The sequence below is a fragment of the Aotus nancymaae genome, unplaced genomic scaffold (assembly GCF_030222135.1).
Source record: "Aotus nancymaae isolate 86718 unplaced genomic scaffold, 86718_ANA_hifiasm-v0.15.2.pri h1tg000040l, whole genome shotgun sequence".
NCBI lineage: Eukaryota > Metazoa > Chordata > Mammalia > Primates > Aotidae > Aotus > Aotus nancymaae.
Window position 1 is genome coordinate 96,520,146 of NW_026988454.1, and position 27,707 is coordinate 96,547,852.

Sequence of the window (27,707 nt, forward strand, 5' to 3'; positions counted from 1 at the left end):
AAAAAATGGTTGATGGAACATTGTAAATGATTTCCCATAATACAAGAACAGGATTTAATGCTTTACAAATGAAATATATTGTTGAAGTTTTGTCACTCTTTTCTTTCCAGTTATATAAAATCAGAAGAGGTAGAACCAGGCCCCAAGCACTCCTGTTTCTCTGCATGATACTTCTGCTTATTGTCCTTCACACTAGCTACATGATTTATAGTCTTGCTCCCCAATATGTTATGTATGGAAGCCAAAATTACTTAATAGAGGTAAGTGAGATACTTAAAACTTGATTATTTTGATATTTGAAAGATAGATTTAAAGTCAAATTTTAGTTGTAGTGGTTAGCAAAAGATATTAGCTTATCAGATTAAATTTAATATTGCTAAAACTGGTTTTTTATTTATAGTTTTTAGCATATTTATATTTGTTTCATACTTTTTTTTTTTTAAACAATGCACAGAATTTCATTTTAATAGTTCCTTAAATGTGTCCCATGGTGCTAAGCTACTGAGCTTTACCTTAGCACTTTATTAAAACTCATAATACTTCCTCTAAAATAACATTTTAAGTAATATTAATAATATGGCTCCCAAAAAAAGTTTTAGTGAGCACAGCAGGTCTGTTCATTGGCACTATGAATCCTCTAGAAGAGGCTTTATAAACATTTTATTTGTAGATAACTAGACAATCTTTTAACATGATGGGTATCCTCATATATGTTCTGCTGATTTATTGATGCTATTGATCTCTCAAAAGCCAACTGTGGTTTTTAGTTTTAATAGAACAGTAAGTTTGGATTTTCTTTTTTTTTTTTTTATTGCATTTTAGGTTTTGGGGTACATGTGAAAAACATGCAAAGTTGTTGCATAGGTGCATTCATGGCAGTGTGATTTGCTGCCTCCCTCCCCCTCACCCATATCTGGCATTCCTCCCCATGCTATCCCTCCCCAACTCCCCCCCCGCTGTCCCCCCCCACTCCCTCACAACAGACCCCCATGTATAGTGCTCCCCTCCCTGTGTCCATGTGTTCTCCTTGTTCAACACCCTCCTATGAGTGAGAACATGTGGTGTTTGGTTTTGTGTTCTTGTGTCAGTTTGCTGAGAATGATGGTTTCCAGGTTCATCCATGTCCCTACAAAGGACGCGAACTCCTCATTTTTAATGACTGCATAATATTCCATGGTGTATATGTGCCACATTTTTCCTGTCCAGTCTATCATCGATGGGCTTTTGGGTTGGTTCCAGGTCTTTGCTATTGTAAACTGTGCTGCAATGGACATTCGTGTGCATGTGTCCTTATAGTAGAACGATTTATAATCCTTTGGATATATGCCCAGTAATGGGATTGCTGGGTCAAATGGAATTTCTGACAATTCAAAATATTCTGACCATATCTGATTCAAGCTTTATTTAGTTTGTTTCCTTTTTAAAATACCTCTTGCTCTACTTCTTAACTGTACAAACCATATTTATGTTTCAGGGCCTGATCAAGCATTGCTTTAGTGGAGTCTTTCATTATTAAAATCAGTGTGTCCAGATCGTTTCTTTTTTATCCTCTACATCCTCCATTCTTTCTTTACTTTAACATACAATTAGAAAGAAAAATCTAACAAACATATCAACCCTCAATCAGTATCATCCATAATATTGTTGAGTGTTAAAAGGCTATTTCATTGAAAAATATTAAGTTATAATGTAGGCGAAACAGATAAAGCACAGATCATGATGGAGGTACATGAATGACCTGAGTTTGGAAAGTTGCATGAACCATATTTCTCAGTTCTTAAACCTTTTTATTCTCTTCTTGCTTCATCCCCTTCACCTAGCTCACTAGGTCATGATTATTAAACATCCTCCTGTGAAGGAATGAAGGAAGATTATGCTTTTGCTTGGACAAAAGATATTCTTTACATGTTCCACAGTCTGAAAATAGCATTCTCTTCAGATGCTATACTTGTACTAAAAATGGAATTTGTCTGTTCTGGGAAGAAGTCCTGTTGTTCAACACAGGACCTAAAGGATTATTGCAAAAAGCCTTAATATTTAATTTACTATAATTATTTTTCTTCTAAGAGCAATGTTGCATAAAATTTACATTTTAGAATGTTAGGTAGATGTAGTTAGTAGAAAACAGTATACAGTACATAGCGTGATTACTTTTTAATTCCAAATGTATTTATTCACGTGGTTTTTACATTTTAACTACATTTTTGTCTTTCAGACTAATGTAACTTCTGATAATCGTAAAGGCAATTCAACCCTTTTTGTGCCAAAGAGATGTGATGCAGATGCTCCTGAAGGTAAAAGCAGCTTATATCAATTGTTTTAGAACTTATAAATTTGTAGGAAAAGGATTTCCTGGTATTTTTCTGTGTTAATCATCTGATGCATTTGTTTTACTGCATGGTAAGAAGGAAACTTCTAGCAAGTAGAGGTTGGTAAATCTCTTCAGTAGAATTTCGTGTTGATGAAATGATTTGCATTAGAGAAAGAACCATTAAAATTTCTTAGGAAGTAACAAAATATAGTTATTATTTATCACATTTACTAGTGTAATAAGAAATCACTCTTAAGTGATTTTTTTTTCCTTAAAAACACAAAAGAGTTTGGTGGAATCTACAGTTCTTAGTACCAGGACCAAAAGTACTTATGACCTAGAATAATTTTTAATTCATCCAAGTCTAGTTATTTAATTTAATAATAATATTGTTAGTTATAATAGCAGTTAACTTTTAAAAACATACAGTTGTTTTTAAGGCACTCTGTTAAGTATCACATGTGTATTTGGACAAAAATTCTGTGCTCTTAACCTCTGTGCATTTTTAGAGTATCTTTTTTTTTCTACGTGAGCTGTTTAGGTGATTTTTTTTTCTTTGAATGTCATAGTATTCATTTCTGATTAAGGATTCCTGGTTCATTCTTTCAAAATTTTTAAAAGTGTTTTCTATACTTGCCTTCAATATGCTTTTATTTTATGGTAAAGTCATGTATCCAATGTAGTGTATTTCTGCATGAATCATGCATTATAAAAACACAAATTCTGAGTTTTTATAGCAAGGTCAACTATGTAATGTAATAGAGTATTAGGAACAAGTACAAGGTACGAGGATAGGCTAGAGGAAGAAGCAATTAACTCTACATTATGGGGATCACTGTGGAATAGTAGTCATGTAGTCATAAAAGAAAGGTTTCAGAAAAGAGATACCAGAGCTACATTTTAAGGTTATCTGGTATGCACACCAAAGGAAGGCTGTTCTGCACAAGTATGTGTTCAAGAGAGTTTGAAACATTGGTTTGGTCTTGTTTTCTCTTTTAAATTAGGGGCATAGGGATTGAAGGGAGGAAGGCAGAGTTAGGAGCCATATCATAAAAGGTTTTGGAAAGTGACTAAAGAGGTAATGAAGTGTTTCAAGTAAAAAGAAATGATCTGATTTCTTTTCAGTAAGTTAATTATAACAGTTATATAGATAATGGATTTGAGAAATTGAGACCAGAGTGTGGAAATCACTTAGGGGAGGGAGAGCTATCTAAAATAATCCAAGAGAGTTGAAAGCCTAACCTAAACAGTGGTCATGAGGGTGTGAAATAAAAAAATTAAGAAGCAAATTGAAAGAATTTCCAATTGTTGGATGTAGAGCAATGGTGAGAGAAACAGAAGATTCTGGAATGGCACTCTAGTTACTGAGTACTTTGATTAATTTTGGTGTTGCCAGCTGAAATAAAAAATATATTGGGAGACCAAGGTGGGCAGATCACCTGAGGTCAGGAGTTCAAGACCAGCCTGGCCAACATGGCAAAACTCTGTCTCTACTAAAAATATAAAAACTAGCTGAGCGTGGTGGTACACCCCTATAATCCCAGCTACTTGGGAGGCTGAGGCAGGAGAATTGCTTGAACCTGGGAGGCAGAAGTTGCAGTGAGCCAAGATCTTGCCACTGAACTCCAACCCAGGTGACAGAGCAAGACTTTGTCTCAAAAACAAAAAAAGAAACAAATAATAAGATTAGAGAAAAATGTGAAAAATGATTAGTTGACTTGAGATATCTCAAGAATGTTCAGGTGGAGTTCAAGCAGTTGGATATACAGTTGGCCTTCCATATTCGTGGGTTCCAGATCCATGGATTCAACCAACTTTGGGTCAGAAATAATTTGGAAAAAAATAAAAGATAACAAAGCAACAATTTAAAAAAGCACACAAAAAGCAATACAGTATGACAACTATTTACATAGCATTTTCATTATGTTAGGTGTTATAAGTAATCTAGGGATAATTTAAAACATATGGAATGATGTACATAAGTACATCGTTTTATATAAGGGACTTGAGCAAAAGGATGAATGATTGGCCAACATCACCCAATTCTGGGGGATATGATATTAAGAATATCCAGGACAGAATGCTTTAGATAGAATGAGGGATGTTTCTTTCTGTAAATTGCAAGGAAGGAAGCAAGGATATGGCCTCAAATAGTAACTTGTTACTATCTGAGTGTAGGCAAGAAGTGGCATTTCTGTATAATTGTCACAACTGGCTGTAAAGTATGAGCTCAGGTCATGTACTGAGAATTAAGTGAGCTATGGGGTAGACAGTTGATGAAATAGGAAAAGCTTTTGATAGCCTATGAAGGGGATTAGGAGAGGATCTAACTGAAGGTAAGTTAGTGATAGGTAAATATGTCAAGGGACAGAGGTGAGATTATCAGTTTTATATTTTTATTGAACAGGTCTGCACAACTTGCGTAAGTTTTCTCCATCAGTTCTTAGATTGTTTGGGGAAAGGTATGGATTGAAGAACTGAAGTAGAATTGCAGATTTAAGGATGAAAAGCAAAGGACAAGTTGAGGATTAGAAAATAAACAGTGACCACAGAGTCCAGAATTTGGAGGGAAATAAGGGAAGAGACTAAAACCGAAAGGAGCAAAATCAAGAGATGATATGGATAAACATCTGATGGGGACAACTTTATTTTGCCTGAAGAAATAATCCTAAAATGTTGTTAGTATAAATAAATACAACAGAACTTTCCAGTTATTCTTAATGTTGTTAGTTCAAGATTTTTTACTTTAAAATGTTTACATACATCACAAGCAAGGTTGATGGTTGAAGTGCTTTGGGTTGCCATTTTTAGCTAGAGGAAAGTAGAATGAAAAATTAGTGTTTAATTGGTTTGTAATTTGTTTTTAACCAAGGAGTCAATGACCTTGAAGATCTAAAATAGATTCTTTTCAAATTGTTACAGTAGAATTGAAACAGCAGAAAAACAAAAAAACAAATTGTGGTTTCAAAATTATGTTAGACTGATAAAGGGAGCTTCAGAATGCACGCATATTGCTGGACTGAGTGAATTTTTTATATTATAGGTCAGTAAGATTTAGTCAAATAATACACTTGACTGTAAATTTTTTATGAGTAACATTCAGTATTTTTCTTTTTCAGTCTAATTTATAGTAGTTAAAAAGGACTCCCTTTGAACCACTGAATATTTTTTCTTAAACATTTTAGTTGACTCATTTTTTGAAATGTTATTTTGAAGTACAAAAATATACCCTTTAGTTTTATGGGTTTATCTTTCCCAATTGTTGTTGTTGTTGTTATTGTTGTTCTGCAGCACATCTCTAAACATTAAATTTGCCAGTATATACTTAGAAGAGGATGGTAGAAATTGTATAACTAAATTGGGATGGCAGGATAGTTTTTTAATTGAACATGTTAAATAATGATAAAGGAAGATAAGCAGATTAGGACACTGGATTAGACACATAAGGGTGGGAATGGGTTGGCATCCCTACCCTTAGGGTGAGGGATGGTGAGGGACTTGTATAGTAGTACCCATCTAACTAGAAACTAGAAAATCTCAGCATGCAGAAAAAAAAATTAACATTATTCTTTATGACATATTTGGTGGCAACATTTGTCTAGACTAGATAATACTATAATGAGTAACCCATAACACATTTGATGGCACCTTTGCAATGTGTTCATTGCAAGTAACAGAATTTTAGAGAATGATATTTAGATTTAAAAACAAAAATTTTAATTTACAATGTTATAATTAAAATTTTTTGTGAGAAAAGTTAATCTCCTTGGAGAGATATTAAAGCAGCAATTTCTAAAAATATATATATTGCTGTCTTATCAATATCAAACATTTTAGACTTTTTAAATTAATATTATGGTTATATGTGAGGTGATCTAACATTTATTAAACATAGAAAATATTGCTGGACATGGTACTGATACCAAAACAGATATATAGACCAATGGAACAGAACAGAGGACTTAGAAATAACACCACACATCTACAACCATCTGATCTTTGACAAACCTGACAAAAACAAGCAATGGGAAAGGATTCCCTATTTAATAAATGGTGTTGGGAAAACTGGCTAGCCATATGCAGAAAGCTGATACTCGATCCCTTCCTTATACCTTATACAAAAATTAACTCAAGATAGATTAAAGACTTAAAACCTAAAACCATAAAACCCTAGAAGAAAACCTAGGCAATACCATTCAGGACATAGGCATGGGCAAAGACTTCATGACTTAAAACACCAAAAGCAATAGCAACAAAAGCCAAAATAGACAAATGGCATCTAATTAAATTAAAGAGCTTCTGCACAGCAAAAGAAACTATCATCCAAGTGAACAGGCAACCTACAGAATTGGAGAAATTTTTGCAATCTACCGATCTGACAAAGGGCTAATATCTAGAATCTACAAAGAACTTAAATTTACAAGAAAAAAACAACCCCATCAAAAAGTGAGCAAAGGTTAGGAACAGACACTTCTCGAAAGAAAACATTTATGTAGCCAACACACACACACAAAACTCATCGTCACTGGTCGTTAGAAAAATGCACATGAAAACCATAGTGAGATACCATCTCACAACAGTTAGAAAGGCAGTCATTTAAAAAGTCAAGAAACAACAGATGCTGGAGAGGATGTGGAGAAATAGGAACATTTTGACACTGTTGATGGTAGTGTAAATTAATTCAACCATTGTGGAAGACAGTGTAGTGATTCCTCAAGGATCTAGAACTAGAAATACCATTTGACCCAGCAATCCCATTACTGGATATATACCCAAAGGATTATAAATCATTCTACTATAAAGACACATGCAAACATATGTTTATTGCAGCACTGTTCAAAATAGCAAAGACTTGGGATCAACCCAAATGCCCATCAATGACAGACCGGATAAAGAAAGTGTGGCACCATGGAATACTGTGCAGCCATACAAAGAATGAGTTCATGTCCTTTGCAGGGACATGGATGAATTTGGATACCATCATTCTCAGCAGACTAACACAAGAACAGAAAACCAAACACTGCATGTTCTTACTCATAAGTGGGAGTTGAACAGTGAGAACACATGGACACAGGGAGGGGAACATCACACATTGGGGCCTGTCAGGAGTGAAGGTCTAGGGGAGAGATAGCATTAGGAGAAATACTTAATGTAGATGATGGGTTGATGGGTTGATGGGTGCAGCAAACCACCAAGGCATGTGTATACCTGTGTAACAAACCTGCATGTTCTATACATGTACCCCAGAACTTAAAAGTATAATTTAAAAAAATAGAAAAAGAAACTACTGCTGGAATCCTAGTTGTGTTTATAATGGTTAGGTTTTAAATGAGAGTCATTTATCTAAAAATAATTTAAGTACTTTGTGTTTAAAATAATCTGTTGAAGAATAGAATGATTTAGCAGTAATCTTATAAGGAATGCCTATCTTACTATTTTTATGAAGTTCTCTCAAAATGACAGTATTACTTAATTCATCCTGACAGGTAATGCATAGCTTATGTTCAAAGTGAGTCAACTTAGCAAATCAGGAGTGAAATTTTTAATTTTACATGCTATTACTCTAAAGGGACCTTTACACATAGACAATTTATGTATAAATGTGAATATAATATTTAAAACAAATAATTGTTTAAAAGACCATGTACATTTGGAAACTAAATATTTGAGTCAAAATACGAAGATGAAAGACCAATGTACCTTAATGGACAAAAATAGAAGACATTGTCAGTACTGGGTTTGATTTTGGGAAAGAGAAAGTACTAGAGGAAACACATATACAGTACTTACCTGTAGCCTAATGGACTTGGAAAGGAAAATAAATAATTATAATAAAAGAAAATATAAATGGCAGAGCCAGGCACAGTGGCTCACGCCTATAATCCTGCACTTTGGGAGGCCAAGGCGGGTGGATCATGAGGTCAGGAGTTCGAGACCAGCCTGGCCAATATGGTGAAACCCCATCTCTATTAAAAATACAAAAATTAGCCAGGCATGGGTGGAGTGCGCCTGTAGTCCCAGCTACTCGGGAGGCAGAGGCAAGAGAATTGCTTGAACCCCGGAGGCGGAGGTTGCAGCAAGCCAAGATGGCGCCACTTACTCCAGCCTGGGCAACAGAGTGAGACTCTGTCTCAAAAAGTAAATAAATAAATAAATAAATGGCAAGCTGTAATGAAATTACAAGCAAAATGCTGTGATAAAGCAAAAGGAGATTATGATTCATTCTGCCCCAGGGGGCAGTATAACCTTTCTGGGGATCTAAAAGAGGAAGTTAAATCTAAATGAATAAAGAGAAAATAACATGAGGATATTGCAAGCAGAGAAAAAAAACCTGCATTAAGAAGGCATAAGGACATAAATATACTTGGTATGTTACAATAACAATGAATGGTGGCAACACCATTGAATATTTGAATATAATTCTCTTATTCATAGACACACACACATACACACACACACGTGTGTGTGTGAGAGAAAGAGAGAAAAGGGAGCACCTTAAATAATAATCAAATGACCAATAGGGTTAGGTTTTAGCTTGAGGATACCTACCATATTACAAGGACAAATGATTAAGACAACTTAGCAAATGCTAAAATGGAAACCTATGTGTTAAACCAAACTACATGAATTATAAACAAATGAGCAGACAAAATTAAAAGATAAAACAGGCTTATAATTATATATATAGGAAGTACAAAGGGGGAAAATGAGAATAATTGCAAATAATCATGTAAAAAAGAATAAGTAAAATGTGTATTGATATATTAAAAAGTAGTTGAACTTTATGTTCTGGAGTAAACAAGGCCATCATCAAGAGATGATTCAAAATATAGTCTCTATAAATAAAACTTGTTTACCAAGCTTTCTTTATTTAGGTAACAAGTGAGCACATTGACTTATTTTCACACTCATAAATACCTATCTTTCTGAAACCATTTGTCTAAGATACTACATAAGTTAAAGAATCCCCTCCTCGTTTTTTGTATGAGAGTCATAGATATGGGAATAAAGGCCATAAAGAGCTGCATATGTTGTATACAGTTTTAAAAGTATGAACTAGAATGTTAAAGGAAAAAAAAAACTTCAGAAAGACCATCTAGCTAGTTTAATCTTCTTTTTTGCAGATGGAGAAACTAGGACACTAAGAGATAAAAGTTGCACAGATATTAAGACTTAGGACTTTTAATCAAAGTGTCTGGATTCCATTTTTTTCAACACTTAACATTTTCATGTTTTGTCTGAGAGCAAGAAAATGAAACATTATTGCATCATCTGTCCTTTAAATTGTAAAAAAAAAAAAAAAAGGCTGTTACTGCTTTTTAAATATAATGGAAATGGTTGTTTAAAGTCATAAAGGAATGAAAGTCATAGACTTCTCATTTCATCATCATTACCAATCCAAAACTATTTTGTCAGTTCTAACCAGGTCCTCACCTTGTAAAACGTTGATTAAAGTGGTCCAGCCCGCCCTAACCCTAAAACCTTATAAATATCCTTCTCTGTATTCCCTCTTCTTGTTCTTCCTCACTGAAGTTGGTCTGCTAAACTTAGCTTTGCTAGATCAGTGAGGTTTATTAATGGTATTTGGAGAGTTGACAGTATATAAGCTAGTTATGCTGAATAACTTAAGGGGAAGAAATCAAGAATTCAGAATCTTAAATTTCTGTTCTAATTTTTTAACTGCTTGCTAGTTTATCTGTATGGACATACATGTCTGACCAAGCTCTGAAACCTCTGTTCTTAGATTGAATTTCTGTCCTTCTCTCCTCCATTTATTTTTCTCATCCACCCCTAGGAGAGTTGTCCTATTTCTTTTCTGTCTCCTAAAGTAGTTTACCCTGATAGAAGTCTTGAAACCAGATTCATAATTTATCTCATTTTAGTAACTTGTATCCAAATCCCACAAAGTTTAGATAAGAAATAGCAAAACAAAAGAAACCAACTGGGTATTTATCCACCAATGGAGATACTTTCAATAGCAATACATACAAGGTAATCATAAAACTTTGTATGTTTTGACATAGAAAAGTAAACACTGTGATGGTAAGTGGAAGACTGTATATATTATCTCATTTTTAGATGCTTTTATGCATAAACAAAATCTAAAAGTCTGTGCCTCAGGAAAGAAGTAATCACTTCATTTTTAAAAATAAATATATTTTATTACTTCTACAATTTTAAAAAGAGTACTACACATTTTTAAGGATAAAACAAGGAGAGACACAGTAATGACATACATTTGCCAAGTAGATGCTGATTTTCAAGACTCTTTTTCCAGTTTGTTGAAAACTATGAGTAGGGAAGATAGTTACTGAAACTTTTAAAAAATTAAATTCTTGGCCGGGCGCGGTGGCTCAAGCCTGTAATCCCAGCACTTTGGGAGGCCGAGGCGGGTGGATCACGAGGTCGAGAGATCGAGACCATCCTGGTCAACATTGTGAAACCCCGTCTCTACTAATACAAAAAAATTAGCTGGGCACGGTGGCGCGTGCCTGTAATCCCAGCTACTCAGGAGGCTGAGGCAGGAGAATTGCCTGAACCCAGGAGGCGGAGGTTGCGGTGAGCCGAGATCGCGCCATTGCACTCCAGCCTGGGTAACAAGAGCGAGACTCCGTCTCAAAAAAAAAAAAAAAAAAATTAAATTCTTAAAGTCCTGGTACCATCTTTTCCAAGAATATGGAATATTTCTTTCTACTGGAACTTCTGAGATTCCTGAAGAAATACTGTTAATAATACTTATATTGTCACTAACGATGGATTCAAGTGATTAAAACAAAAATTCTCTGCCCTTCAAATTTTGGCCTGTGAGCAAAATAAATAAATATAAATAAATAAAAAATGTGTTTTGCCAGAGAGGCTTACTTCTGTTTAAAACTGATGTTATTAAAAGAATTCCTACACTAGTTAATACCTGATGTTGGATTTATGCAATTAAAGTTAAAATGTTCATGTTAAGAACAGCCAATTTTAACAAGCTAAAATGAAGCTGGTCAAGCAATTTCACTAGAAATTAAGTCTTAAAAGCGGAAATAAAAAGTGACACTGATGCTTTGTGATGACAGTCTCCTAATATCTTTGTTAATATCTTCTGTGGTGCTGTGAGCCTAGTGGTGGTCCCTAAATAGAATTTGAAATGAAAATGGTGCTAGAATGTTCCTGTCTTAATTTAAAAGGCAGGTTTGAATATGGACTATCAGTTTCACACTTCCTACCCCATAGTAAGTGAAGGTAATTCACTTTAGCTTTCTGATAGTATATAACTAAGAAGATAACCCTCTTCTGGAGAATGTAGGTCATCTGCTTCTTTAGACAGAAGAACATGGGGCAGTGACCGTTTAAAAAAACTATGTGTTCCTTTTGTTTTGTAGTCTGACAATTTGGTAGTGAAGATGAGAAAGTTAAGAATAGTTAAATTTACTTTATAAGATTAATATGTCATCAACTCTACTAGAATTATGATAATTTTGATAGCTTTATTTTGAAAGTTACCCCTTTATTTGAGGAATACAATATTAAGTAATGACTATGTTGCAATTCAGCCTATTGACATACCTTCTTCAGTAATACTGAGAAGCACAATCCTGTTAGTCGTGAAATTCTGATAAATTTATGAATGTCTTAATTTCCAGTATTACATAGATCATTTAATTTTACTTATCTATTATTTCTGTTGTTTTTCATTTAACAAATATTTATGGATGTCTGCTATGTGCTAGGTACTATTCTGGCTGCTAGGGATACAGCAATGAACAAAAAGTCTAGTATTCTTGTCCCCATGGAGCCTACTTAATAGAAGACAGACAGATAAATATGTCAGGTGACAAGTATTGTGGAGAACAATAAAGTGCCGAAGGAGATAAAGTGGTGTTCAGAAGGAGGAATAGTTTGAAATTTTAGGTACGGTGAAAGGGAATTATTACTGGGAAGGTGGCATTTGAATAAAAAGCCTTTAAAGAAGTGAGGAGCAAACACAGTATCTGGGGAAGACTACTCTAAATAGTGTTAACAGCAAGTACACAGCAGGAGTATGCTTGAGGTAGAGGAACAGCAAGCAGATAATTTTAAGAGATGTCAGCTTTTACTTTCAAATGAGAAGTATCTCGAAGATTGTGAACAGAGGAATGGCATGATGTGACTTAGGTTCTTACAGGATCACTCTGACTACTGTGTTGCATATAGACCAAGGCTTGGCAACCTTTTTCTGCAAAGAGCCAGATAGTAAATATTTCAGGCTTTGTGGGTCATGCAGTAGTCCACTCAGCTCTACCATTGCAGCATGAAAACTGCCATAGACATTACTTAAGGGTTGGCTGTAGCTATATTTGAATAAAAATTACAAATGATAGGCTTGATTTGCCCTGTGTGCCATAGTTTGCCTACCCCGATACAGACCATAATGAGCCAAGGGCAAAAGCGTGTTGACCGGAGGCTTTTGCAATAATCCAAGGGAGAGCTTATCGTGGGTGGTAGTGGCAGTGGCAAAAAGTTGTCAGAATCTGGATATATTTTGAAGGTAGAGCCAATAGTATTTGGTTGACAGTTTGACAAGATATGGAGAGAAGGGAGTCAGGGTTGATGCCCATGTTTTTAAGAGTTTTAATTAGAAAGTACTTGTTTAATATTTTGCATTCTAATTTTGATAATATCTGTAATAATTATCTTTGAAATTTATGTGTACCTATTAAGCTTATACATTGCTTTTTTCCTTTGAGCCTGTTTGTTTTGTTCTGGGTATTCCTTCATTGAGAACTAACAGTGTGACCTATTAAGTTCTCAGCACCGCAGCTGGTTATTGAACATTGTCTCATTAGGTTTCCCTTACGGATGAAAGCATATGTGTAGCTGTGATGTGATATGTAGGTTGGGGTGTTGCCTTAAGGTCAAGGAAGAAAACAAAGTAAAGAAGCTAAGCTGTTAGCTATGTATGGGAAACTCTGAATGAGAATTATTAATTGTGTAAAACTAATAGAAAGAGTTTTGCTTTATTTTGGTGATGTATTTATAAGAATGTTTATAATGAATAACTCTTGGGGCAAATAATACAAACTATTAGATAAGGACTTTGGACCACACTGACTTAACTATTTCTTATACTACCACATTCTTCAAAGTAGTTACTCACTTCTTCTCCACACCTAATCAGTTACTAAGAGCTGCAGAGTTTTTGTTTTGTTTGCCATAATGACCCTCACATTCCACTTTCATCATGTCTCACTTAAATTACTGTACCTTTTAACTGTTGCTTCAATCTAATCCATACTACAGAGTGATTTTACCTTAATTGTTCTAAAGGAAGGGTTATCAAACTTTTGCATGCATCAAAATTACTTGGAAGATTTGTGAAACCCAGATTGCAAAGTTGGGTTTTTGTTTGTTTGTTTGTTTTTTATTTTGAGATGGAGTCTCTCTTTTGTCAGCCAGGCTGGAGTGCAGTGGTGCAGTCTCAGCTCACTGCAGCCTCTGCCTCCCGGGTTCCAATGATTCTCCTGCCACATGCTCCTGGGTAGCTGGGATTCCAGGCACATGCCACCACACCTGGCTAATTTTTGTATTTTTAGTAGGGACAGGGTTTCACCATGTTGGCCAGGCTGGTCTCAAACTCCTGACCTCAGGTGATCTGCTCACTTTGACCTCCCAAAGTGCTGGGATTACAGATGTGGGCCACCGTGCCTGGCCCAAAGTTTCTGATTTAGTGGATCTGAGGTGGGACCCTAGAATTTTCTGGTCTGGGAACCACACTGTGGAACTACTCTTCTGAAGTACTCTAATAATGCCATTTCTCTAGTAAAAATTGTAATTGTTCCCCTTACGTCATCTGATAAATTCAGTCTAGGATTTAAGGACTGCTACTATTTAACCCTTACAAGTCTCTAGCTTTTTTTAAAACGTATTTTCTGGACATTGCCAGATTCTTATCTACCTTTGCTTTTCAACAATTTGCTCTTGAAATATCACAATAAGTCTTTGTCCTACTCCTCCCATTTTCATCAGTCAGAATCCTAATCTTCTTACAAGGTTAATTTCTAACTAGCCTTTTTTCAATCTCCAAACATGTATGTGCTTTTTTGTTTCAATTTCCATAGCATTTATAGTTTTTATAACATTACCTTATTCTCTCTCAATGTATAGTCATTTGTATATCTTTATTCTACCTTTTTATAGAAATATAAATTTCTTGAGGATAAGAAAATATATCTTTGTCTCTCTTAAACATTTGTAGAAAACCACATTTTAAAATTTCTTTGTCCTTTCTCTTTTTAAATAGTATTATTAAAGTAACGTAAGATACTGGTACACCTAATATTTACTAGCTTCTTGCTCATTTTGTCTGTTGGATGAAACCCATTGTATTGACCTGAAGACTTCCTTCTGGGAACCTACAGACTTCCTGTTTTTATTTGGATTAATTCCTTTCTGATTCTGCTTCTCAGCTTTACAAACTGTAATTATATATTATAATGCTACAATTTCTGTCCATTAGACTTCTCATGCATTGTAAATTATGTCTTCTTTCTTGGTGAATTCTCTCCAAGGAAGACTAAAGTTTTACTAGGGCAAAAAAGAAAATTCTTCATATGAAATATGTATCTGAAAAGTGCTCATGTATCTGAAAAGTATTCTGTTCTCACAATTAATAAATAGTTTGGTTGTGCTTAGAATTCTACATGAGAAGTCATTTCCTCTTAGAACTTTAGAGGCATTATATTATCTTCTGCTTTCATTTTAACTGGTGAGAAATCTAATGCCAGTTCTTTTCTTCTTCTGAAACTACTTCATGGTTTCTTTCTATTTACTGTTTTCTCCTTTGGGAATTCTTATTTGTTATTTACTGAATATCTTCACTTGATCGTTTGTATTATCTCATTTTCATATTTTCTGCCTACCGTTTGCTGTATGTTCTTTGGTATGTATTCAGCTTTGTCAACCATAGTATGAATTTTAATTTCATATAATCAATTATTATTTTCCTTGAGTACTTTGTTGTTCTGATTTTCTTTTCAAGCATCCTTATATTATGGATGTAATATCTTTAATACCTGAATATAACTAAACATTTTTCTTAATGGTTTCCTTTAAGTAAAATTATAATTCTGGTTATCCAAGTACAGTTCTGTTTACGTTGTTTTCTTTTTCCCTCATGCTGATAGTTTTCCATATATATTTGATGGTCCATTCACATTTATGCCAATTGGTATTTAAATATCAGGAACTGGCAAGCCTCATTGCTGGTAACTCTGTGCATGTGTCTGGGACTTCTTGATCCCCATATTATATTTTAAAATAAATGGGAGGGAAACCATCTATTTTACTGGAGACCTTTTAAATGTGGCCTTCCATCTTCCAGATTATTGTTGGAACATCTCATCAGCTGATGGTTCTACTTCCATTCTCTTTGCTGGTAAATGATTCCTTCTGGCTTTATTCCTATACTAGAATGGTAATGAGATCCTTAGAAGGATAAGAAACAAATAACTATGCTAAGTCTGTTCTTTTGACCAGAAAGCTAAGTTTTCAACAGGTTAAAAAAATTTTTTATGGTTAAATACTATACATTTCTAATCTTTTGACAAATAATAAGTTTGTGTTGATAACCTCATTTGATTTGATTGTAGTAAACCCATAAGATGTGTAGCACAATAGAAGAGTGATGAGATAGAATTATTTCTAAGAAGTGCCATACTTTGGTCTCCGTCATCTATATTTAGCTTCATATAACTGAACAGAGAATAGCCCAAGTATCTAATGTCAACCAAATGGCAGCTTATTAATTTACCATAGAAAGTTTAACTATTAAAGAAACTAGATGCTCAAGGTTAGAGAATTATCACCAGAGAGAAAAATTTGCATGGAAAATCCAATTTATAGTCACACATGTCTAGGTAAACATGAAGTTAGAAAGTGAGCCTCAGTAATATTATTGGCTGGTATCTAGCTGAGATGGCCTGATGTATGACATCTATTGTCAAGCAAGATTGTGATGCAAACCGGAAAAGTGACTATTGATCAGAGCACCATTTTTCTTGGATGTTGCTGGAGATCTAGAAAGTCTCCTGATATTGAGGTTCTTTTTCTAGGTGACGTTGCAATTGTGTTGATGGAAGTTTAACTAAGATAGTATAGTAAAGTTAATTAACTGTATGCTTTCTAAATACTCCAGAATCTACATCAAAGTCAACCTAAATAATTTTGTGAAACTTCTCAGCTACTCACAGATTACTGCTTAAGGTGGCTAACTCTGAAAACATCAATCTTTTCTTTCAAATGTAAATTTCTCTCTAAATTCCTAGAAATTTGATATAGCACCATATACCACATATATCTGTATGTCACTTACAAAGAAACTGATATTTAGAAGTTAAATGAATTACCTCAAAGGTCTCATATTATTGTCAGACTTAACTAAGTCTCAATCTTCTATCTTTAACTTTAATATTTATTTTCTAGTATATCTCCTTAAACTTATTTTATGAAAAGATAAAGTAATAGAAAACAATTGCTTTATACCTTACTATCCTTGGACAATTACAACCAGCAGATAGTAAATCTCAGTAATTTAGAGTTCACTCATACAGATTGTGATTATACAGTTTCTACATTTTATATGCTAAGACCTTGTCCTCCCTTTTAATGAGTGTTATGTGGCTAATTAGTAATAAAATGAAATTAGGAGCATTCTTTTCTTAAAAGACAAATATACATATATATATACATATATATATAGTCCAGTCTTTTACCAGCTTTTATTGGTCACTAGTCAAATAAAATGCTTGTTTCAAAATTATTCTACATGACATATATATATAAGTACCTTGGAAATGCTTTAAACTTGTTTAAATATAATCAGAGCTCATTAAGTGCAAAACATCTGGCAAACATCTTTATTAGCCTGATACAGTTTGTGTATTCTTAAAGTATAAGAAAACTATGTTCTTCAAAATTTCTATGATTTTTGACATTTATCAGTTCTCTTTCCCTTTACCTACATCTCCCAGTGAGATTTAACAAAACATTGATTTCACTGTATACCACTTGTTATATTTTAATATAAATATACAACTTTTGTTTCTATTAAAAATCTCTCAGATCCCAACTTTTTTCTTCCCCTCCCTGAGCTCGTTTTTTTTTTCAGTTGTGTAGCCTTCTAACTTGGTAAACCTCTTTCTACTTTTAATCTCCTCTTTTAATCTGTACTCCATTCATGTTATTCTTTCTTAAAACCATTTGATAAGTGATTTCAAATCATATCACAATAAAGTCCAAACTCCTTAGCCTGTATACAGTTAAAATATATATATCCATTACAAATATTCAATAGTGGCAAGACCCTCATCGGAAACCAGTTGGCACAGTCATGGGCACCCATGAGCTATAAAGTGGCTTCTAAATAGTCCAGTCTTTTACCAGCTTTTATTGGTCACTAGTCAAATAAAATGCTTGTTTCAAAATTATTCTACATGACATTTGAGTTTTCTCAAATGCCTTCTCTCTATATATACATATGTAACATAAGGCTTTGTTTTATAAAATGCAAATATACAGTAATTAATTATAAATTGATTTCAAATGAAGGTTTACATGATGACTTAATTGTGGCTTAAACATTCAGTGTTTTTAAAAAGATGTATTTAAAGTAAAAGGTATTATTTATTTTACTTAACCAAAGTTATCTTAGTGGCAGTCAAGATACATAAAAAGTGATGTAACAAGTAAAGGAAACAGGAAATATGTGATATAAAATTATCAGCTAAATCCTTAAACACTGCTGTTAAATTACAAAAAAAAAATGATTTATTTGCATTTCTTCTATTTCTCTGTTTGATGATATGTGAGGAGAGATGAAGGAATGGTGGTAGTAGCAGGATTCAAAAGTATTTTTATTTTATTCATATGCTTCAGATGCCCTTTGTTGGCTCTTTTAATTCTAATCATTTCTGTATGGCCACTCTCTTATCAGAAAACTAATTATTTGAGTCCGCCTCCCCCATGTTTAGTTTTCATTGTTAACATCTAATCGGAAGTTTAATCTTTAATTCAATTATATGTCCTTGTGAGGAACAACAGAAGTTTCTGGAATACTTCAGATTTTAGAACACAATTCCTAAATGAAATATCCAACAATTATAATTTACTTGGAAGGTAAAACCAAATTCAGAACCTTTATTGTAATTTTCTTAGTTGGATAACTATAGAAAGAAATCTGTATATCTCCTAGATATGTGTGATTCAGGTGAGCAGCTGGAAGATGGCAGATGGTGAAGAATGACACTCCCCTCCATTTATTCAGTATAGAATCATCGCTTGAAGATGAAATATATGCATGAATCTTATTAGCAAAAAATTTTCCTAATGCTATATGCCAGTTAATAGAAATAAAATTATATATATGTATAAAGATGACTATAAAGAGCTGTTACTTATTGTGTATGTGGATTTTTAGTCTAGTATCATTTTTCAACAACAACATGGAATGATGGTACCTTTTTATGGTATTTTAAAAGGCTTATGTCAAAGTCCACAACCTTTAAAAAAGATAAACATGTAAAATAATGTGATTCAAAAAATATTTAAGATACGGTTTTGGTGGTGGGCAAGAGTCAGAGAGCCAATTTAAAATGTTACTAAGTGGATGATTAGACGTCTGGAGGAGAATGATTTGATTTATCTTACTTCTGCCAGCTCAGCCTCTGTTTTGTAAGCCCTGTTCTGGCCCTGAAATTTCTAATTTAGTCAAGTTCTGACTCCCAAAATATCTTTAAGTATGGAAATTAGTAATAGAATTTTTATTTTTTAAGTTTAGAGCATTAGCAATATTGAGAACATTCTGTTTTTCAAACAGGCTTATACTTGTAAAGTGAAGTTAAAGTAATACTTAAACCAGAATGATACCATTCTTATTTTTAAAATAATTATGAACAGGCATTCTTTGCATAGGTCCAAGCCCATCCTGCTCTTCATTTTTGAAACATTCAAATTGGTTATTCAAATTGGCATATTACTGTTTAGCAGTGTATCCTGATACTGATTATACAAATTTGAACTTTGCCAAATCCATTTGTGTTTTTCAACTATAGAGACAGAAAAATAATGGGCTTGCACAGAGTAGTCATGATACTAGTGACTAACCAATTATTTTCCTACTATTAGATATGAATGTCTAAAATCTTAAGACTTGCAACCGGTTGAGCAGCTCTTCACAATTGTTCTCTATACTTTGCAGAGGAAAAATGAAAGAAATTAATAAGTGCCACTTTGCATGGGGCTTTTGATGTATATGTCATATGATCTTTATAGCAATACTGTGAGGAAAGATGGTGATAAGTACACAGGTTCCACAGTTCAGATCTGCCTGTTCACATGGCAAAAAAGTGACCAAATGCTGTTCCCCTCTAGGTCTGTCAGTGTCCAGAGCCTGGGCTCTTTGTTCACCATGCTGGACATTTTAGTTATGCTTTAATTTCAAGATATATTCAGCTTTCTCATTTTTATGCCCTTGGAATCTTGTCAGATTTTAATTTTTAAAAATTAGAAAATAGGCCGGTCACAGTGGCTCATGCCTATAATCCCAGCGCTTTGGAGTCCATGTGGGTGGATTACGAAGTCAGGAGATCAAGACTATCCTGGCCAACATGACGAAACCCGATCTCTACTAAAATACAGAAAATTAGCCTAGCAAGGTGGCACATACCTGTAGTCCCAGCTACTTGGGAGGCTGAGGGCAGGGTAATCTCTTTATCCCTGGAGGTAGAGGTTAGCCGAGATCATGCCACTACACTCCAGCCTGGTGACAGAGCAAGACTCTGTCTCAAAAAAAAAAAAGAAAGAAAGAAAGAAAAAAAATGTGCTATTTAACAATTTGAATTTTAAATGAAATATCCCCTTTCACATTTATTTTACTTCAACAGTCATTGAATATTAATCAATTTGAGTACTCCAATGGTATTTTACAATACTCAGTATAGCTACTGGAAAAAAATTACAAATTGAACAGCTATATCACTATGAAGTAAGTTCTACAATAAAAGTGACAATACAGTATAGTGGGAGTACAAAGTAAATGACAAAGACATTTTCTATCTAGGAGTCTCTGCTGAGAGTCTGAACTCCTAGCACCTAGTGTAAAGCTCTAATCATCTGTGCTAACTGTAGGAGACAGAAATGTGTTCAGCTAATGCTGCTTAAAGCCCTTCTGGTTTTCTTAGAAAACTGTGAATATTCCTACTAGACTTTTCTGTTGATAAAAAGAAGAAATACTTTGAAGGGTGCCTTTGGGATCAATAGATAGCTTCTCTGTTAAATTGCGTGTTTTTCTGCCAGAAAGAGGTTTGCTCAGTTTGGTATTGAGCAATTCAGAAGTAAATGTTGAAGTACAGTTTAAGGGTTTAGAGTAGATAAAATTTAGATTATCTAAATCTTTATATAACATATCTGAAGCTTTATATAACAAGTCTTGTATGTTGATAAAATATAGCTTTAATGCTATTTTCAGAAAACCATGTGACAGGAACAAGAAAAAGTGTTATTAGATCCCTTATGTAATAAGCTGGAATATGTAGCCCTCAGCTCAATTTATGTTTTGAGAGAAAATAGCACTTACTTATTGAAGCTAAGAAGAGAGCTCAGAAAAATAAAAGGTGTATTTTCTTGATTAGAAATAGGATTTGGGATGGGTCTTCTAATTGCATGTAGCATCTTTTTGCCATTGTCCATTTTGGATAAAAATATGCAGAAGTTATAATTTCTTTTGTAATTAACAGACTGAGAAGAAGTTGCTTTGTGAGATAAGGATTTTCTTCTGTTAGACATAAAGGCCCTCTGAAATTTGTGAGGTTGGTATCCTCTATTAGGTACAGCAGTTATAATTTTTCACTCAATTACATAATATAGTTGACCCTTGAACAACATGGGTTTGAACTGCATGAGTTCACTTATGCCGGATTTTTTTTTTCAAATTGTACTTTAAGTTCTGGGGTACATGTGCAGAACATGCAGGTTTGTTACATAGGTATACACGTGCCATAGTGGCTTGCTGCATCCATCACCCTGCCATCTACATTAGGAAAGTTGCAGTTGCCTCTCCTGCCTCCTCTTCTACTTCCTTTGCCTCTTCCACCTCTACCACCTCGAAACAGCAAGATCAACCCCTTCTCTTCTCTCTCCTTCCCCTCCCCGTCAGCCAATTCAGTGTAAAGACAATGAGGATAAAGACCTTAATGATAATCTGCTTCCACTTAATGAATAGTAAATGTATTTTTACTTTTTATAATTTTCTGAATAGCATTTTCTTTTCACTAGCTTAATTTATTGTAAGATCACAGTATGTAATACACGTAACATACAAAATATGGGTCAATCAACAGTTTATGTTATTAGTAAGGCTTCTAGAAAACACTAGGCTATTTAGTAGTTAAGTTTTGGAGGAGTCAAAAGTTACATGTGGATTTTTGTCTGCGCGTGGTGGTGGGTACCTCTAACCTGTTTTGTTTGAAATCAACTGTATTGTGTTGCCTTAGGCCTTTCTGAATGGCTTGAATAAATATTTCCTGAGACATCATTTACTAGATGTGTGTCAATTGGGTCAATGACTTTGTAACCTAATGGAAATAATGTATTTGGACAAAACTAGTATGGGGTTTACACAAATATCAAATAACCAGTCTGCCACTTTCTCTTTAAGAGTTACATTTTATTTGAAGGAGAAAAATATATTTATTTTTAATTACAGCTATAATGCTATCTGAAGTTCCAACAGGAATCATATCAGTAAATAATGATTTTCTTTTTTCCATAAAGCATAAGATATTTTAATGAAAAACAAAAACAAAACCAAACCTTAGTCTCATATTTCTATTTAAAGACACTCAAAACTAGTTGTCCCCTGCCCATCCCTTTCCTAACTGCAACTTTTATTTGTGACCATGTAATAAAGGCCAGTTTAAATATTAAAAAAAAACAAGTTTAAACCTTTTTTAAAAAGATTAAACAATCAGGCTAGCAAAAAGATAATACATATTTTCCTTATATCAAACAAGCTAATATTTCAGTACAATATAACTATACAGAATATATACAATACACTTACATTCACAAAGCAAACACTATAGGCTCAGAACAAATTTGAAAAAAAATGATATTCACATTGATTACAATAACTAAAAATGATTGTAACATTGAAATGACAGTTTACAAAAAAGTCATACATACGTGTGTGTGTGTGTGTGTGTGTGTGCATAGTCACCAAGAACTATGGTTCCTGTAAAATACTAATAGCCAGATACTAGTATATAAAATGTGAAGTTCTGACATTGTATACATTTTTTGGAAATAAAACGAAATCCAAAACCATTTTTATTATTGTCAAAAGTCAAACTTGCCAAGTAACTTAGCTATGGCCAGTGTCTCCAAGTAAAGCCATATTTGAATGAGATGACAACTGGATACAAAGTTGGTGAACTGGGGACTGGCACAGTTAAGAGTTCTACTAGTTCTAGGAAAGGGGTAGAAGACATAAAAACACCCATCTATGTAATTTAATTTCTTTAGAAGAAGCAACCATTCATTTAGTAGCAGTCATAAAAAGCTAAAAACTAAAAGAAACCTCTCAGGTTTGAGCTGCAGTGAGAATTCGTTTATTAGAAAAGTGTGTTGGGGATAAGAAAATGATAGCACACACTGTGACATGCTAAGTACTTTGAACTGAAGGATATTGAAAGAGCTCCAGAAGCAAAGTGTCCTTTCGGCCTTCTCTTGCCCTTCTTTCTTTTGTTCCCCTTTCTCTCCCAAGGCAAACCATAGAAACTAGAATTTCTCTTACCCCAACCATGTCATAGAAATTAGAACCCCACTTCCCCAAAGCCAGCCATAAACCTAGAAATATTAAACTTCCCCCACCTTTTTATGTAGGAACTGGCCATAAAGAAATTCTGTGACCTACCTTGTCTGATAGTAGGTCATAAGACTCTCATTCCAGAAGGCGTTCTGCCCTATACCATAAAGAAGGAAATGCTATATAGAAAGACCAAGAAGAAGCTGAACATACAGACCTTGCTGGCTTTCCCCTCTCAATCTGTTACCATTAGGTTATACACTTTTGTCTAATTATTCTCTGTTCTTAGCTCTCCATTCTTCATTGACTATGCATGAACATATACAGTTTTCCCTTGAGTCCTTGGCTCTTCATTTCTGAAGCCTCCTGTGTCATGTAAAACTGATTAAATAAATGTGTTATGCTTTTCTCTTGTTAACTTGTCTTCTGTTATAGGAGTGTTGGCCATGAAACTTACAGTGGATGAGGAAAGGTATTAGACCTTTCTGTACCTACAAGTGCAACTTAATACTAACCACATCTGATTACTTTGTTCTTTTTTCTTGATGTTCATCAGGAAAACTTTATTTTGTTTTAGGATATGTCTGATACTCCAAGTAAAAGTGATTTTTCTATTTCTAATAAAGCAAACTAGCCAAAATAATTTTTTATACCTGAGATCTAGATTGCATTGGCAGCATTCATTTTTTTAAAAATATGTCATATTAGTTAGCAGTTTTTAACACTACATTAAGGTAACTGAAAGAGTGGCCTTTCAAGAGAGACCTAAGTTTCATTCCCATCTCTGACACTTAATTAGCCATATGATCTTGGTCATTACCTTTTAGAGAAAGTATTAATCATCAATTTTATGAAAGAACATATCTCACCATAGTCTTTTATTTGCTTTTACAGATCAGTGTACTGTTACCCGGACATACCTATTCCTTCACAAGTTCTGGTTCTTCAGTGCTGCTTACTATTTTGGTAACTGGGCATTTCTTGGGGTAAGTACAAATATCTGAGGCATGATTTGACCTTCCTTTATAAATTATAGTTAAACAGGTAAACTCTTTGTATATTAGTAGCCTATTTGTATCATAGTGCTGTCATTGAATTTTAAAGCTTTACTTTGCAAATGATTTTAAATTTGAAAAATAACACATAGCTTATTTGAATTTACAGGTATTCTTGATTGGATTAATTGTATCCTGTTGTAAAGGGAAGAAATCAGTTATTGAAGGAGTAGATGAAGATTCAGACATAAGTGATGATGAGCCCTCTGTCTAGTCTGTTTGACAGACTTCTGTATTAAAGGTTGTGTAACGCTGACTGAATATCTGTTATGCATTTTTAAAGTATTAAACTAACATTAGGATGAGCTAACTAGCTTTCATCAAAAATGGGAGCATGACTATAAAACAACTATATTTTATTATATGTTTTCTGAAGTAACATTGTATCATAGATTAACATTTTAAATTACCATAATAATGCCATGTAAATATAAAACTACTGGCTTTGTGAGGGAATGATTGTGCAAAATTTTTTCCTCTAATGTATAATAGTGTTCAATTGATTAAAAATCTTCCAGAATTAATACTCCCTTTTGTCACTTTTTAAAAACATAATAAATCATTTGTATTTGTGCCTTAGGTTCTCCAGAGTGATGTGGAATTTTAAAGTGTCTCTATCTGATTGCTTCCAAATAATATTTACAGTATAGCTGATGAATGTTGCTCCCATATGCAACTTGTTTTAAGTTTTCTGCCTAAAATCTTTAGTGCCACTCAAGTAGTTTCATGAAAAGATTTCAAACTACTTAGTGCTCTAAGAGCAGGACATTCCAAGATGTTATATTGTTCAAATATTAATACATTAGATATCTTACAACCTCTATAGTATTTAAGGTATATATATTGTTATAGGTAGCTTTTGTTTTGTATGTGACCTCAGCATTTGTATTCCAATATAAATAGGGGTATTTTCAAGAATAATTAATACTGAAAAAAATTAGTTTATGTATTACTTTAAGATATATGGCATCATATTTTGGCTTTAGAGATACTTAAAGATTTGAAATTTGCAAAAGCTATAATGAAAACTGTATGACATCAGTAGGGTATTTTGAACACATTCTGGATAGTGAGAAATAATCAAAAATTATATTCTAGTTTACTAACATAAGCACATTAGAACTCATAAAAAAGTATATATTATGATCCTTGAGGTAAAATATCACTAAGTTTCTTTAAAAGGTTTAGGAATTAATAACTATATCTAAGTTAATTCTCTTCCTTAATTTTTGTGCCCTTTTTTCCTGTTCTGATTCTTTGTCTGTCTTGATAAACTTTCACAGCTTTTATATTTGGCTTCTGCTTCTTCAACTACCCTTTAGGATTATTCACCAGAATTTCATTCCCTTCAGTTCTTATTTTAAATTTTCTTTGTGGACAGTCTCACATACCCTTGACTTCTATCTATACTACTTTTTCCTAAGCTCTGAACTTTGACTTACCTTTTAGCTAGAAATTACTGCTTCAACCACAACATTTTGAAAACTGAAGTACTCATTTTTTGGGGGGCTAAACTAAGACTTCTTCTGCATTCATTTTTTGACAAATGCACCAGCAGAGACTTGATTGCCTAAACAAAAAATCAGGCCTATCTCCATATCTCTTGTATATAATTAACTCATCAATCAAGTCATGTTAATTTCTACTTCCTATCTTTCCATTTGTCCCTTCTTTTCCATTTTTGCTATTGCCTTCTATGTTACAGGTTGAATTGTGTCTGCTTAGAATTCATATGTTGAAGTCTTGCCCCTCCTTGTGCTTCACAGAATGAATGACTCTATGTAGAGATCAGACCTTTTAAAAGTAATTAAAGTAAAATGAGGCTGTTGGGTGGAGTCCAAATCCAATATGACTGATGTTCTTATAAGAAAGGGAAGAGACAGCTAGAATGTATATGTACAAAGAAGAGGCCATGTGAGGATTCAATGAGAAGGCCAACAGGAAGAGGCCTCAGGAGAATCCAGTCTTGTCAACCTTTTAATCTTGAGCTTTCAGCTTCCAGATCTGTGAGAAAATAAATTTCTGTTGTTTAAGCCACTCAGTTTGTGGCATTTTGTTATGGCAGCCAAAGCAGACAGATAAACTCTTCCCTATTCACATGGCACCCTGTACAATATATTGTGATTTATTGCTTTCATGTCTGAAATAAATCAGAGACATGTCCACTAGACTCCAAGTACTTAAACACAACATCTGGTTTTTCAACTTTGTTCTTTGTGCCTAGAATAGCTTTGTACACATGGAAAGCATTCAGTTGACAGGTGAATTTGTTAGAAAGAATTTGTTAGAAGTCTTAAGCTTGTCTACATGGTTTAAGCATGAATAAACTATTTTGATTAAAGAGGAATACATATTTAGCCTGTTTTTGAGACCAATTTTGAAACCTAAAAGGTTAGAAGTATTATATTTGTCTTGAATACTACATATACTTTTCATTACTTTTGGGAATGTTTTGTTGGTTTCTGTGAGACCAACTTCTTAACTTTTGATTTTACTGGTTGTATTTTTTGTTTTCATCCTAGATTCTATAAACTTTCTATGTATTTAGAAGTTTACTTTTATTCTAACACTAAGGTATTTTTTTCCTTTTAGTCATATGGAATGCTTTTATTAACTCTGTATTTTCATGAAGCTGATTTGTGTTATGAATTCCACTAATGAAGAACATATTTCCTTTGAAGTCCTTCTGAAAAATGCCTAAATCAGAGATTATCTAGAGTGACAACTTTCTAAAAGGCCAAGGCTGTCATGTTCCATGTGAACTTCAAACAAGTGATTATTCATCCATATAACAAGGTACTGGCAGAATGGGGACCCTGGACCTGACTTTTAGCTCAGTGCTACCATAGCAAAGGAAATGAAAAATGCATATTGCAAAAGAAAATGCAACACAGGAGCTTCAGGAAAGCAAAAAGCAATACAGAAAATAATGTTTTAAAAATATACTATTGAGCTCTTTAGTGAAAGATATGTACATAGGTCAGTAATACACTGTTTTAGAATCATTTCATAGGTAAACCACAGTAAACATTGATTATAGCCCAGAATTTAAGTATCTTTTTATGACCACATAAAAAGAAAGTTGTTAAAAGCTGGAAGATTGAAGAAGAGGGGTAAAAAGAGACCTAACAGGAAAAGTCATGTTTATATCCTCATTTTATGAGGGGGATGATAGAGAGAAGAGAGATATTAAGAAATATGTCTCTGGTAGAGGGAGTATATATGTTGAAGGGTAGCGGAATATGCCACCCCAAATATGCCATTTTGGCAAAAGAATTATTTTGAGCTTAAAACAGCAGATGCAAGAAGGATGCTTTGACTACCCCTTTTTCTTCCTAAAACCAGGATATGAAACTCCCATATGGAAGATGTCCTCTCTATACCAGAAGGAAAGTAACATTTTTGTCACCAGGGCTAAAAAAAACCTGTACAAACAAACCTTGTTAAACTAACTTATTGTATTAGTCCATTTGCATTGCTATAAAGTAATACCTGAGGCTGTATAATTTATAAAGAA

At 33.8% G+C, this 27,707-nt stretch overlaps 1 protein-coding gene across 4 annotated transcripts in view; it reads left to right on the forward strand.

Annotated features, from left to right (window-relative positions):
• Positions 1 to 27,707, forward strand: part of LMBRD1 (LMBR1 domain containing 1) — a 191,730-nt gene that overhangs the window by 103,327 nt on the left and 60,696 nt on the right. For 2 of the 4 annotated variants that reach the window (XR_001110507.2, XR_010336705.1), the window contains exons 13-17: positions 111 to 260; positions 2,216 to 2,294; positions 24,030 to 24,121; positions 24,300 to 24,431; positions 26,783 to 26,986. Coding sequence is in view for 2 of the 4 variants with exons in the window: in XM_012471887.3 (XP_012327310.2) it covers positions 111 to 260; positions 2,216 to 2,294; positions 24,030 to 24,121; positions 24,300 to 24,404 (426 nt within the window). In the remaining 2 variants the exon portion in view is untranslated. Of the gene's footprint in view, positions 1 to 110; positions 261 to 2,215; positions 2,295 to 24,029; positions 24,122 to 24,299; positions 24,770 to 26,782; positions 27,600 to 27,707 lie in introns of those variants that run through there. The other 2 variants (XM_012471887.3, XM_012471886.3) reach the window with 2 other exon arrangements.